Here is a 15315-nt window from a genome sequence, read left to right on the forward strand (position 1 = left end):
GAAAACGTTGCTAGATTTTCCTCAATCCTATACCTAAACCCCTCACTTTTTACTCTGACCTAGCTGACTTTGAAAATAAGGTTGATCACTCAGGCTAATTCCCTGTGCCCTCCAGATGGAACCCTGGAACTGATGATGTTCAGTTGTCGCCCCTCTTTTGTTAGTCTACGATGAGCTCCTTTGTATTATTTCAGTCAAATCCTTCTGTATTCTGTAGGGCGTAGGCGTCGAAGTGTCTTCGGTCACACACACTGATGGGCCTGCGATGTTCCTTTTTACATGCGTCACTCCCTCTGATGGGCAACGCATCAACAGTCTTTTTATGCACATAACGCAGTCTGACAACTCTGCCCATTTATTATGAGTTTCAACACATGCCTCTCGAAAGGCCTTTGCACGATAACGCACTGGACTGATTTGGTCAATACACCCAATGAATTGACCAAGAGTGGCATGGACTTGGAAGACACACACACACACACTTGTAGCAAAATTAAAAGCCATTTAATTGTTTGTTTTTTTACAAAATTCATTCAAAACCCATCAATTATCTGTTTTTTGTCATTTTAATTGAGAACTCACAAGATATTAATATTATAACTACACTCACCTAAAGGATTATTAGGAACACCATACTAAAGGTGTTTGACTTCCTTTCGCCTACAGAACTGCCTTAATTCTACGTGGCATTGATTCAACAAGGTGCTGAAAGCATTCTTTAGAAATGTTGGCCCATATTGATAGGATAGCATCTTGCAGTTGATGGAGATTTGTGGGATGCACATCCAGGGCACGAAGCTCCTGTTCCACCACATCCCAAAGATGCTCTATTGGGTTGAGATCTGGTGACTGTGGGGGCCATTTCAGTACAGTGAACTCATTGTCATGTTCAAGAAACCAATTTGAAATGATTTGAGCTTTGTGACATGGTGGATTATCCTGCTGGAAGTAGAGGATGGGTATGTGGGGGTCATAAAGGGATGGTCATGGTCAGAAACAATGCTCAGGTAGGTCATGGCATTTAAACAATGCCCAATTGGCACTAAGGGGCCTAAAGTGTGCCAAGAAAACATCCCCCACACCATTACACCACCACCACCAGCCTGCACAGTGGTGACAAGGCATGATGGATCCATGTTTTCATTCTGTTTACGCCAAATTCTGACTCTACCATCTGAATGTCTCAACAGATATCGAGACTCATCAGACCAGGCAACATTCTTCCAGTCTTCAACTGTCCAATTTTTCCTATTTGTAGTGGAGATGAGTGGTACCCGGTGGGGTCTTCTGCTGTTGTAGCACAAGGATGTGCGTGTTGTGGCTGCACAAATGCTTTGCTGCATACCTCGGTTGTAACGAGTGGTTATTTCAGTCAGTTGCTCTTCTATCAGCTCTTCTAATCAGTCGGCCCATTCTCCTCTGACCTCTAGCATCAACAAGGCATTTTCGCCCACAGGACTGCCGCATACTGGATGTTTTTCCCTTTTCACACCATTCTTTGTACACCCTAGAAATGGTTGTGCGTGAAAATCCCAGTAACTGAGCAGATTGTGAAATACTCAGACTGGCCCGTCTGGCACCAACAACCATGCGACACTCATAATTGCTTAAATCCCCTTTCTTTCCCATTCTGACATTCAGTTTGGAGTTCAGGAGATTGTCTTGACCAGGACCACACCCCTAAATGCATTGAAGCAAATGCCATGTGATTGGTTGATTAGATAATTCCATTAATGAGAAATTGAACAGGTGTTCCTAATAATCCTTTAGGTGAGTGTATTTCAGTAACTAGAAAAATAAGCTAAAATACGTCTTGTATTATTTACAAAACTGAATTTCACACAATTGTAGTTGAATATGTGGTTCAATTTGACTCCCATGAAGACCCACCTGTTCTCATTAAAACATAAGGCGTTATTCTACCTGACACAGGAGCACAGAGGAATTAACAGAAATTCCACCCAATTTAGCCTTGTCAATTTTAAACCCAGGGTAAAGAGGCTCAACAAATGTCTTCTGGAAGAATGTATGCAGGTGCGTCAGTGTGTTAGAGGAGATGCTGTAGAAGGACAGAATACCGGCCGGCCAATCCAAATATACTCCTACTCTGTGTGAGAGAGATGGGATGGTTATGACTGTGCTCTTGTTGTTGTGCCAGGCAGTGTAGGAACATTTGTTGGAACACTCAAGACACCAGGACATGTCGTTGAGGCCAAACACACAGTCATCCCCGTCCCCCTTCCTGCCAATACTTTTGTAAGCAACTCCTATAGAAGCTCCTAAGCCACTCCACTCTGCCTCCCAGTAGGACCGCCCAGACAGACCCTCTGCACACATCACCTGAGGCATTTTGTCAAATCTCTCAGGGTGATCGTCCACCCTTTCCCCCAATACTGACATTTGCTTTCGTGACACCTTTCTGTTGCTCCGGCTGAATGAGAAGTGTTTGTGTGCTGTTTTTGGGTCCAAGGTAAGGTCACAGGCATCTGATGGAGAAGTGAATAGAATATTCCATACATTTTCATTAAAAGGGTATGTGATGCAATGCTTCTTGTATTGTTGCATTTTTATTTGTAATTTACTATCATGATATTGCATCTAGTACTTACATTTCTTCAGCCCAGGTTTTATCCAGTTCTCTCCTTTAGGTTCCATGCTACAATGAGACCAGACAAGCTGCCATTACAATTTACATATTACACATCCAAGATATACTAATATGTGTTATACTTTTTACAGCGTCCTTAAATTGACCACTTTAAGTATGATGACACTTGAGAAAAGTGAATTTTTACATGATTTTCTGAAGTGTATTGCTTTTTTTCTTCAGTGCTTTGGAGAAAAGCTTTACTCCTATGTCTCCTGGGTGATTGTAGCTCAGGTCTAGCTCTCTCAGGTGTGAGTGCTTAGACGCCACCGCTAAATTCAGAGAAGTAAACCCATCCACTGTGACAAGACAGCCAGACAACCTGTAGATATTTACAAATGTGTTTATAATTCCATCCGTGACCAAGAGAATTGTCTCAGTCCAAGCATAAAAATCTAAGTGTTATAGGGAAGTATCATACATATTAACCTAAGGTTTTCTGTTTCTATTTGCATATCCATGATGTTGTAGAAACTGTGCGAATATTACACTGACAACTACACTGACCTTAGGATCTCCAGTTTGCACTCTGGTTTTGCTAATCCAACAGAGAGCAGCTTCACTCCTGAATCCTTCAGGTCGTTGTCACTCAGGTCCAAGTTTGTTAGGCGTGACGAGTTTGAGCTGAGAACTGAGGCCAGCACTTCACAGCATCTCTCAGTGAGGTTGCATCGATTCAGCCTGATAATGTAAAACCAACAGATGGTTAAAAAATACATAAAGAAAAAGGACAAGGCTGTAATGATAATATGCATTTTTAAAAATACCTCAGTATCTCCAGTTTACTGTGTATACTTGTCAATCCAGAGGAGAGACATTTTACTCCTGAATCCTCTAGGTCATTGATGTTCAGCTCCAACTCTTTCAGGAGAGAAACATTTGAGGAGAGGACTGAGACCAATGCTCTGCAGCTTCTCTCTGAGAGGTTGCATTGATTCAACCTAGATAGAAAGCAACATACACAGCATAACATGCATCTCTTTCCTATAAAATTTGGCATTAAGCAGTTTTGGTTTTAAATTCTTTGTCAGAGACCTGAAAGTGTTGCATAAACAATGCCCTCATGTAAAGTGAAGCCTTATGATATTTTTTATCATTCAGTCTATATGGGGCTAATATATAGATTCCCACCATTTATTTAAATAGTACTTGAAAGCATATTGAACATACCATTTAGAACTGAAAACATGTATTTTTTCTCTAGGGCAGATTAGTATTTTGTAAATACTAAACAATTATGTTCAGTATATGCATATTCTTTGCATGCAATACCTGACTGAAGACTAATTGAAAAACACTATAGAGAAATTAAAAAAAAGTTTCAACTACAAAAGCACAATTGCATCAGCTCAAATAACGGACAGTGCTATATAGCCAATTGATCATTGCTGAACACCCAAGGACAACCTGCACCCTGGCAGTGTCAAGCACTGTTAACTTTGGCATCTGTTTGTTGATGTAATTTAATTTTAGTCATTTTGACTAATATATCTTTCAGTTGTATCATTTTAAATGATAAAAAAAGCCCTTATACTTTAGTCACATTTTAGTCTAATCGCAATTATTGCCACATGTGCTTGGCCGGAATGGGCAGAACTTGCCTTAAAAGATATCAGTTTATTTACTCAAAAGCCATTTGTCTGTGGAACTTACCTATTTGGAGTTACTTTTACATGTACCTTTTGATAACAAGTCTATTGAATGGCTAAAAAAGTTAACTGAAATGTTTTCAATTACTGATCTGAAACTTAAAATGGTAATTCTTCTCACTTCATGAAATTAAGTCAATATGGCAGAACAATTTTAACTAACTATTTAATTTTGGGTATAACTCAGCATGTATGTGTCCATCATACTTAAGCTTCGTTCACACCAGACACGGCAATCTTTATGCGTTCCGGCGGAAGTCCATTCATTTCAATAGAAAGCAATCCGCACCGCTGCGTCTAATCTACCATACTCGGCCAGATTTGGTTGCGGTACGGCAGGTGTGTCACATGAGTGGACATTTTCCAACTTGTGCGGTGCTTTTCCATACGGTATCAGAAACGGAAGTTGATGTACCACCGAAGAAGAGCTAATATGTAGCTTTCAATTACGGGTTTATGGGATCGCAAAAATAGATTTGACAAACAAGAGCTGCTGTTGCTAGCATGATGAGCTAGCTATAACAAATTAAGAATTTCACAACTCTACAAACCTGGCATCTTTGCTTGCATGGCTACACATTTCCACGCAGCATTTTTAACATTTCTCGGTAAACGTCCGAGGTAGTATCATACAAACAAGGGTGGCTAGACACTAGCAAAAGGAGGCTATCCTCCATCTTTGCGATACTGGTTATGAAGATGCGGAAGATTGATTGCGTTTTTTGCGTAGATTGATTGCGAAGTTTGCGTTAAATTACCGTACGGTAATTTTATGCCGTGTCTGGTGTGAACGAGGCTTAGTTTAATTAAAAAGGAAATTAAATAATTGACGTAATGACAACAAATATAAAACTAAAAAAGTTATGATTTTAAGTTACCTAAACTTAAAAGTTTTGTGGCAACTGATTGCCTCAAAACAAATAAGTACTATACACTTACTGTTAAACCTCAATGAGTTCCCAGAACAAAAAGAAAAATTAAACTTTAACAGGAATTTTGAAGTTTTGGCATAGATTTTTCCTTACATAAAAAAATGTTATGTAAGGAAAGTGAACATATGAAGCCATTTATTATCTCAGTTGTTTGGCTCCTTTTTAAATCATAATGAAAACCTGGAAACTTCTCAAGACATTGGCTTGCAAAAAGGAACGCACAATTCCCACTGGGGTTTTGACAGGAAGATTTTAATACATGATTGGATTACTTTAGACAAATCTATGTGTTTGATGTTTGTGTATCTAAGATGAATTAATCAGTCAATGTACATGCAAAAAAGGAAAATATAACAATTCCAAAATATCAACCCGAAGAAGACCATGCTGGGAACATTTTAAACTTTAATTTAATTTAAAAATCAATATAACATAAACAAAAGTTTTAAGTCATTAGGAACATTTCTCTAACTTTGAATTACACTTAGTAGAAACATTTGAGTAAGAAATACATTAGGGTTTACAGTGTAGTTATATTTGACTATTTTCACAAAGAATTTCATCTTAACTGAATGTTCTATCAAGGTACTCACACAGCTCTTCGAGAGGCTTTAACTACAGGCAGCAGCCGTAGTAAGCCAACTTCTAAACTTGAGCTTTTCTGGCAGAATTTTAATCTGTGGAAAAATGCATGATTACTGCAACAAAATACATAATTTAAATATATTGATTACTTTCTGTTAAAGCTTATTTATACACATACTGTTTCATCATGATACTTAAAACTATTGCAGATTTCTGACCATTAAGGTCACAGAAACCTTTCATCCAAGTACTTACCCAGCATCTTTGTTCACTCTGACCTTAGGAATGTTTCTCAGAAGACCATCGTCTGATTTACAGTATTTTCTCAGGTCAAACTCATCCAGTTCTTTGCTTGAAGTAAGCAATACAAACACCAAAGCTTGCCATTGTGCGCCTGACAGTTTGGCTTCAGAGAGACTTCCTGAGTTTAGGAACATTTGGATATCCTCCACTAGGGAATGGTCATTCAGCTCAATCAAACATAGGAAAAGACTGATACAACTTTCTGGAGAGGTATTCTTTCTGATTTTCTCTTTGATGTATTTTACTGTATCTTCAATGTTCTTCGAGCTGCTTCCAGTCTCGGTCAGAAAGCCTTGTAGGAGAACCTGATTGGACTCCAGTGAGAGGCCCAATAGGAAGCGTAGAAACAAGTCCAGATGTCCACTCTCACTCTTCAAAGCCTTGTCCACTGCATCTTTATAGAAATTGTTTACACGGTTGTCTTTTTTCTGTTTGGACATTAGATTCACACCCAGTCTGAAGGACAGAAACACATACAGAGCTGCCAGAAATGCCTGAACGCTTGGATGTTTAAAGTTGAACACCTTCCCCTGGGACTGCTCACAATTGTCCACAAAAAGCGATGTGCACACACCTGAGTACAAATTGATCTCACTATCATTAATTCCACAGTTTTTCAGGTCTTCCTCATAGAATATCTGATTGTCTTTATCCAGCTGTTGGAATGCCAGTTTACCCATGGACAGGATGCTCTCTTTTGTCCACAGAGGATCCAAACAACTTTCTGCACAATTCTTCTTCTGAAATGCTAGGAACTGCCCATACATCTGAGTGATTGTTTTTGGCATCTCTCCACTCTCTGTTTCAACTCCCATTTTCTCCATTACAGTGGCGGAAATCCAACAGAACTCTGGTATGTTACACATCACATACAGGCTCCTGTACGACTTAATGTGTTCAATGACCCTTATAGCCAGGCTGTCATTATTAATTATCTTCTTGAGATACTCTTCCTTCTGAAGGTCATTGAATCCTTGTGCTTCCATCACATAGTCAATGTATTCAGGAGGGATGCGATTGGCTGCTGCAGGTCGGGAGGTTAACCAGATTTGGGCATAAGGAAGCAGATTGCCCTTGATGAGGTTTGTCAAAAGCACATCCACAGAGGTAGACTCTCTGACATCACAGGTCTTACTACTCTGGAAATCTAGAGGAAGTTCACAGTCATCCAGGCCATCAAAGATGAACAAAACATTGACGTCATCATAGTTAGGCATCTTCAATTCTTTGGTCTCCTTAAAAAAGTGATTCAGAAGTTCAATCAAACTGAGATTTTTCCCCTTCAGTGAATTCAGATCCTGGAAGGTTATTGGAAATATGAACTGAAGATCCTGATTGGCTTTTCCTTCAGACCAATCAAGAATGAACTTCTGCACTGACACAGTTTTCCCAATACCAGCAACTCCAATTGTCATTAGAGTTCTGATATATCTGTCTGCTCGAGATGAGGTTTGAAAGATGTCACTGTAATTGAGGGGCATCTTTTGTTTGGCTGGTCTTCCAGATAATGTCTCAATCTGTCCAACATCAGGTTCATTACTAACATCATCACTTCCACCATCTGTGATGCAAGGCTCTGTATAGACCATGTTAAGATTTTCATTTCCTTGTTTGACCAGATTGGATTTCAGTTCCTTTTGGAAGGTCTTAGATGGCTTTTCAACAGCTTCTAACAAATAGAGAATGCATATTAGATTAGATTGAATATTTTCCACGTCTACTAAACATTAACAATAACCAGACTAAATATACTCTTCAAGATTTAAAGGATATGTCAAAATCAATCAGCATTGTTATTTGCGGTCACATCTCCTATGCATTACTTTTTCTATTCTGCTTGGATCTCATTCTGTTTCCTCCATTCACGGTTGAAGGACTGGCACACCCGCACAGCATCAGGAAGCCTGCTGCACATAGAAGAAACAAAATTAATTTCAACAATGAACTTAGTTTATTGAGCATGTCTAAGTATGCCACCACCATTCTAGCTGTTAACAAGTATCTATACGTACAGCTTCTGCTCTGGTTTGTGGTAGTACACTTTAGTGTGGCTGTTGCTGTAAATGAAGAGAGAAAGTAAGGAGTTAACACATTTAGGGCCAAGTAGGGGGCTCATTTAAGGGTGCATATGCGGTAACCATGTGTGCAATCAGAGTTCCAAGTGGTGGAATAAGAGAACTGCTTGCTGAACAAGTTAATATGGAAAAATAATAAAATACATGAAAAATAATTCAATTAAAATTGTTTTCCATTGTGAATTAATGCCAGAATCATGCTACAGTATTTTATGTAGTTTGATCAGGGTCCATTCATTTTTTATGATAATCCATATACAGTACAGGTATTTATACCTACATGTTAAACTATTGTTATATTATCATAAAGAATGGGGGCATTGGAAATCAAATGAGTACTGCTCCAATAGATGATTTGGCACAAGCGGTATTTTAGAGAGCACATTTTCAAATAGGCTTAATAAATACTGTAATGGCGTAAAACAAAAAAATCGAAATCCTTCCAATTACCATTCACTCTCTGGCGGTTTTTCATAACACTTCCAGTTTTATACACTTCCCATTCACAAGCTAGAGTCAAGTGGAGGCAAATTTGTTCATTTATCCTGTAGGTGTTCCTAAAACGACTGGAGGAATAGACGGCATCTAGATCAACAAAAAGGCACCCTCCCAAAACTAATGTGTGAATAGAACAGCCTTCCACTTTGTTAATTTGCAGATTCTATGTAATGCATAAAATATGTTACTTAATGTGTTGGCAAGACAGCAGTGGGAAGAAAAAGTAATTTGAAGAAAAGCACATTTTGCCAATGAAAAAGACAATTGTCCCAGCTGTCCTCTCTTTAGCAACATATTAACTTGTACTGATGAAGAGAGCAACAACGACCTGAGCCAAAGGATTTTGGTGTGCAACATGTGACACTATGCCTATATTTAAATCGAAGAACAATATTTTTCTTGGTTGTGTTGTAGTATTTCATGCTACGGTGTTGTATATTCTCCATAGGCTTTCAATTAATTCATTTGTCCATTTATGGTTAAATAGTTGCATCTTGAAATGCAAATGACCATGTTGGTGAGGGGAAGGCTGTGTGTAGACTGAATATATATAATGCCATACGCGTTACGTTTGGAAGTCCATTCATTCAGTAGTGTGCAATCTGCACTGCTGCGACTTGTCTGCTGGGCTACGTGGCAGAGCTCACCGATTGATGCTGGATTTTTCCAACATGTGGGTTGCTTTATGAGATAGCAACCAGAACATGTTGACAAGACAGTAAAAAAAAATCAACATTGATTTATACAGCAATGTACCAATTAAATGCTTGCTCAAGCCTTAAGGACATTTGATATTCACAAAGAGCGATCTCCTAAATGTGTGTACGACTATTTGATAATTCACACCTTTTTTATGTGCACAACCATTCAAATTTTTGTTTCCATATAGAAATGTAGGAAAGTTTCTATGTAATATTGATGAATGAGGCAGAGGACTAGGTTCAGTCTATTGTATGTTCTTGAATCCTGGCCATAGTGACCATTTTATACTGAAAAACTGTATTTTAATTTCGGGTTTGACATTCTCTAAAAGGTGTGATTTTCAAACCTAAAGTGAGTTACCTGTTTGTCTGTCTCCATGAAGCTTCTCAGCAAGATCATTCTGGTTCATCCTCCTCAGGATCTCCAGTGAGATTTCCACAGCTCCCTCATGGCCATATGTCTTCACCATCTTATCTACAGTATCCTGCCTATCAGCTTTTTCTAGTTGACTCCTTTTGATATGAGGAAAGCCTTCCAGCACACCTTCTGACAAGTGCCACTTGAATCTCTTCAGCTCGTTGTCAACCAGCTCCTCCAGGGTTTCTAGAAGCAGTTTCTTAATGGTTGGAGCCATTGTGGTTTACTGAACACAAGGAATATGCACACAAAGGATTTAGAATAGAGTAGATTGCAAGAGCTACGCTGTTAATATGGAAATAGGAAAGATGCCATAATGGTACTGAAAAATTAAGGAGAATTTTGACACATTCATCATGCCCTTATGTTCACTCTTCCTATGCTTGTCCACAAACTGTTTCCCTTTTTACAGTGAAAATACACCACCGTTCGAAAGTTTGTGGTCACTTAAAAATGGCCTTGTTTTCCATGAAAACACAAATTAAAAGAGTTTCAATAGGAAATATAGCTAATTGAATAGGACATATAATCATTGACAAGCCTGTGTCTGTGTTCTTTTTGCCCATCTTAATTTTAAATTTTTATTGGGCAGTCTGAGATGTGGCTTTTTCTTAACAACTCCACCTAGATCGCCAGCATCCCAGAGTAGCCTCTTCACTGTTAATGTGGAGACTGGGGTTTTGCGGGTACAATTTAATTAAGCTGCCAGTTGAGGGCCTGTAATGGTGTCTAATGTGTTTGTCCTCTTGCTCAGTTGTGGACCGGGGCCACCCACTCTCTGCTCTGTGAAGGGAGTAGTACACAGCATTGTACAACTCAGTCCATTTCTTGCATGGAATAGCCTTCATTTCTGAGAACAAGAATAAACTGATGAGTTTCATAATAAAGTTCTCTGTTTCTGGCCATTTTGAGCCTGTAATCGAATCTCTGGTGCACCAACTAGTCTACTAGTCAACTTTAAACGGCACAACAGTTTTCAGCTGTGCTAAAATAATTGCAAAAAGGGTTTCTAATGATCAATAAAATGAGCAAACACAACATGCCACAGGACTAATGGGTGCTGATAATGAGCTTTTCTTTCAAAAACAAGGACATTTCTAAGTGACCTCAAACCTTTGAACGGTAGCTTAAGTAATTAGTTACTAGGGGTGGGAAACATTGGGGCATTTGATTTGGGGCCCCCTTTCCCCTATTGGTCAAGGGCTCCCTAGCAGTAGGAGGCACCACTAGCGGTCAGGGGCCCTAAGCGACTGCATATGTCGCTTATGCCTGGAGCCGGCCCTGCGTTAGGGACCTCACAATTCAATCAAATTTCTATTCCAAATCGATTTTCAATTTAATTATATTCCCATTTATGTCTAGTTCTGATTGAAGTCTGCTAGCTGGCTAGCTTTGTCTCCCCATTATAACTAAATCGTCTCCAGTTCAACATTTAAATGCACTGAAAAACTCTTTTTTTTCCTGTTAAATATATCCTTTCACCTAGCCCACTACAATTGTTCATAAAAATGTATGCAATTTAAAACATGTTTGGGGAAAGTTTAAAATGTTTTGTATGGAAATTGTTTTGGAAAAGTTCCAAATTGGAAAATTCCACTCTGACAGACCAGGCATCATGTACTATCAAATTGGTCTGTCTTTTTCTTTCTTAACCAGAAGGCAAGCGAGGTAGCTACTATTATAATTTTTAACAAAAATAAAAAGCACAAATTAGTAAAACATCCAATAATCTGGATCGGTGGCCAACAGGGTAGAATCTATGTTAACCCTCTGACAGCTAGGGTTTTAAAATCCACCTATCACTATCTTGACATTTTGGCTTCTAAAATAGTGATGATACATGATGGATGTATTAGAGAAAAATTTTTAGACACTTGCATGAGTAATAATGCGAAATAGTTTGAAAAATGCACATATTTTGGTTTTACATTTAAATAGAATAGTAAAATATAATAGGTAGCCTGATTTAGATTACATTTGGATACCCCAAGGGGTTCAGAATAACTACAAGTTGAATATTGTCTTCTTCTTCTTTTTTTTTTAACTCTCATCCACATGCACTAGATGGCAGTCACTGGCTACCATACCGTTATATCAAGTTATCATATAGGCCTAGTAATTCCACTAAAACAATGCAAAATACTAAGAAACATTATCATAGAATAGCATTCAGGCTACACTTACCCTATTTTACAAATGGGTCGATTCCATCCTGATATTTTTCATCGTCTGAATGTTCAGACCCATTTTTACTATGCTCGCTCTCCATAATCATTTATTCCACTTCTTTCACAGTTTGCCCATTTCTTTGGGTTTTGCCTTTGGATATTGGAATGTGCAATATAATGGTTAAAAATGGTTTGTTAACTCACTTAAATACATTGAATTATTTTCAATGGTTTAGATTGCACTGATTGCACTGGTTTTGACACCTAAATATGGAGTACATCTTAATTGGGGTAAAAAAACTAAACCAGGGGGCATTTTACCCCATAGGGAAGACCGAAGAGCTCTTACAGTGAGTTTAAAGTTAATGTGAAGAGTAAACACATCAAATATAGTTAGCTAATTAGTAAAAAAAAAATGCGCGTGCACCTTCAAGTTAGTACTGTTAAGAATGTAATCTACTTTCACTCCTCGCTATACCTGTAACCGAGGAGTAACGAAGCAACGAAAGCATTTTAAAAAATATATTTCAAAATGACAGACAGAATTGTGATCCCTACGTCTATTGATTATTTTTTGTGTCAATTACCTCTGACTGAAGTGTAATATTACAAGGCCTGTGAAACTGAATAGAAATACATTGGTTCTATGCCATATCTGAGAAAGCAGGTGTTGATAAGATATATCTCAACTGAATATGTGTGATGCACTAGGAGATCATTTGCAGATGGGTGAAGAGTTGAACGTGCAAAACATTTTATTACAGCATGTCAGAACAGGTAGACTTGCATGCATGTGGAAACTGGCTTCTTGAGATAATCTACTAGTTTATGTTCCAGGTAACAAAACAAAATAAACAGTTTAGGGGACATCTAAAAGCACAGAGCAAAAACAACGCACAAAAATATAGAAATATTCTGTTTTATAAGAATTTAAATATTAACATGAAGACATGAAATGCAGTTTTTAATAAATGGGGACCAGTTTTCTTGTGTTTTCTCTAGCCCTTATTTCTGATCACCTTTTTCCCTTACTTGGCTTTACGGTCATGACCACATAACAGCGTGGATGGTTACAAATTGCAGACGTCAAAGCCAATAGATGCAATCAATTTCCCATCCAATGCTCCAATGTCTCCTGGCACCCTACCCACCCAATCTGTTCTTATTGACAATAATTTAAAAAAGCTATTTCTATTCAATCTTTAAGCCACATTCTACTACATGAGACGAGAAGAAAAATACATGGATAATGGACAGGCAACACACTATAGTCAGTCTTGGATGGATTCAGATGCAGATTGCCAGCTGAAAATAAAGTTTATCAGCTTAAGATTGGCATTCTTATATGAACACACAAACATCTTCCAAACATTATACCAACAAATATAATGTACAGTATATATAGTTTATTTATATATAGTTTATTTGGAAAGTATTTTATTGCTTACAGCCTTTATGTTAGAGAAGATGGAGTGGCCAGATGGAATAAAACGCACAAGTCTGCTGGGAGCTTGCCAAAAAACATATCAAGCACTTTCAGACTTAAAAAATAAACTTTCTCAGGTCTGATAAAACCAAGATTAAACTATTTGACCTGAATAAAAAAAAACAAGACCACTGTGTTGTGTTTTTATTCATCATCATGGGGTATTGTGTGTAGATTGATGAGAAACAAAATCAATTTAATACATTTTAGAAAGAGGCTGTAACATAAAATGTGGAAAAGGTGAATGGGTCTGAATTCAATGTAGTTTTGTTATTGTCTCTTAACTGTTAGTTACTTGTGACATGCAACTAACATATTAGCATATACATCAGTGACCTGACCCTTTTTTGCTACTACTTCTTTACAATATTCAGTGCAATTTATGTTGTGGGAGTAATGAGCCCCAGGGAACATTGCTGATTGTAAATTAAGCAACAAAAACGACTCCTATAATACTTTCCAAAAAAAATGTCACAGACTGGCAGGAAACTATGCTGAGAGGGTATGTAGCACAAAGACCCAAGTGACAATATGTTTGGCAGAGATCTACATTATTGCACTGCATTGTGGATAAAGGTAATTTCTCTTTCCACATAAACGTTTACATATTAGAGTGAACCTGCTCTAAATATCTCAAAGTGATATTCTTTAAACAGGTAAATACCTTGACGTTCATCGGTTCTATATATTTGTATATCAAAAACGACCAAATGTGACTGAGAATCCAGCATTTTTGTTGATTGTGTGCAAAAATACCCATTCCTCTCCAATCCACTACTACAAACCATGCGTCCCACAGTTTTGGAAACAATGAGTTAAGACAATAATGGCTGAATTCAATAGTCCGCTTATTGTGATATCATAGACGATACTACCCCAAATTTGAATACAAAACAGTCCAACAATGCAGATACAAACATACACTGTTACTTACATGTAGGATTATGATGTCCCTACTGTTCTGCTCTTCCTCAATTATAGTGAGAGATATTAGCTGTCTGCTGAATTTGACCTAACCTCCTTCAAGTTCAAGTCCCTCCCCCTACTGCAACCAGTACTACATTCCTCTCTGTTTTTCTTCCTATCCCCTTCCTTATAATTTCCTTTGTATTGTACAAAAACATTAGGAGTGAGTGGGGTAAGACAAGCTATTGGGTTAATTGACCCACCACCTGTATCTAGACTGCACAATTGCACGCATGCTTTACATTTTTTCTCTCCATCACCTAAGAGCACATATGACAATATAATGGCCCGGGGACCAGACACCGCCCTCCACAACATTTAATCAGACCTGATAATGAATGTCTAACTATCAATTTCATGTGGCCCGTGCGCTGGTGTTTGAATTTAGGTCCGTGACAACACTGAAACACGGGGGCGCTGTCACTTTCCGCTCTAGAGCTTTTATCAGAGAATTAGGCCACAATACAAACAACGTAAATGCTATCTGCCTCTCCAGATGTAGCTAGCATAAATGGCCAACAAAAAAAAAAATGTGGGCAATGAATACAGACAAATTCAAGAAATATGGCAACCTAAATATTTATTCTGTGAATTCAATCAAAAACCAACAGGCCTCCTATGTCAAGAGTCATTAGCAGTTTTCAAAGAGTATTACCTTCAGGGGCATTTCGAAACGAAGCATGGGCATTATGGAATCATGATCATGTAACAACGGCTGCAACAAGTCAAGGAATTGAAACGCAAGTTTCAACTACAGCAAAACATGTCAGACTGGGGGAGCTGTGAAGGCAAGCTTTTTACACAAGCGAAGCGTTACATCAAAGAAAAGGAATTGCAATGGAATACACTTTGTTGGGCTGACTATGGATGGTGCACCTGCGATGTGT

The 15315-nt window shown here is 38.2% G+C and overlaps 1 protein-coding gene across 4 annotated transcripts; it reads right to left on the reverse strand.

Moving 5' to 3' along the window:
- Positions 1-1709: 1709 nt before the first annotated feature.
- Positions 1710-14438, reverse strand: LOC106024291 (NACHT, LRR and PYD domains-containing protein 3). 4 transcript variants are annotated; one of them, XM_029119806.2, is made up of 12 exons: positions 14397-14438; positions 11993-12127; positions 9752-10034; positions 8129-8173; positions 7940-8023; positions 6069-7785; positions 5822-5905; positions 3415-3588; positions 3155-3328; positions 2796-2969; positions 2610-2656; positions 1710-2486 (listed from the first exon to the last, which is right to left on the reverse strand). In XM_029119806.2, exons 3-12 carry the CDS (start codon positions 10023-10025, stop codon positions 1915-1917), a joined length of 3345 nt encoding a protein of 1114 aa, XP_028975639.2. In that variant the 5' UTR covers positions 10026-10034; positions 11993-12127; positions 14397-14438; the 3' UTR covers positions 1710-1914. The 4 variants fall into 4 exon arrangements, with proteins under 4 accessions (XP_028975639.2, XP_028975640.2, XP_028975641.2 ...); XM_029119807.2 differs by lacking the exon at positions 11993-12127 and having other exon boundaries at positions 7940-8020; positions 14397-14433; XM_029119808.2 differs by lacking the exon at positions 11993-12127 and having other exon boundaries at positions 6069-7782; positions 14397-14433.
- Between the last annotated feature and the right edge of the window lie 877 nt (positions 14439-15315).

The sequence above is a fragment of the Esox lucius genome, chromosome 5, assembly GCF_011004845.1.
Source record: "Esox lucius isolate fEsoLuc1 chromosome 5, fEsoLuc1.pri, whole genome shotgun sequence".
NCBI classification, from domain to species: Eukaryota; Metazoa; Chordata; class Actinopteri; order Esociformes; family Esocidae; genus Esox; species Esox lucius.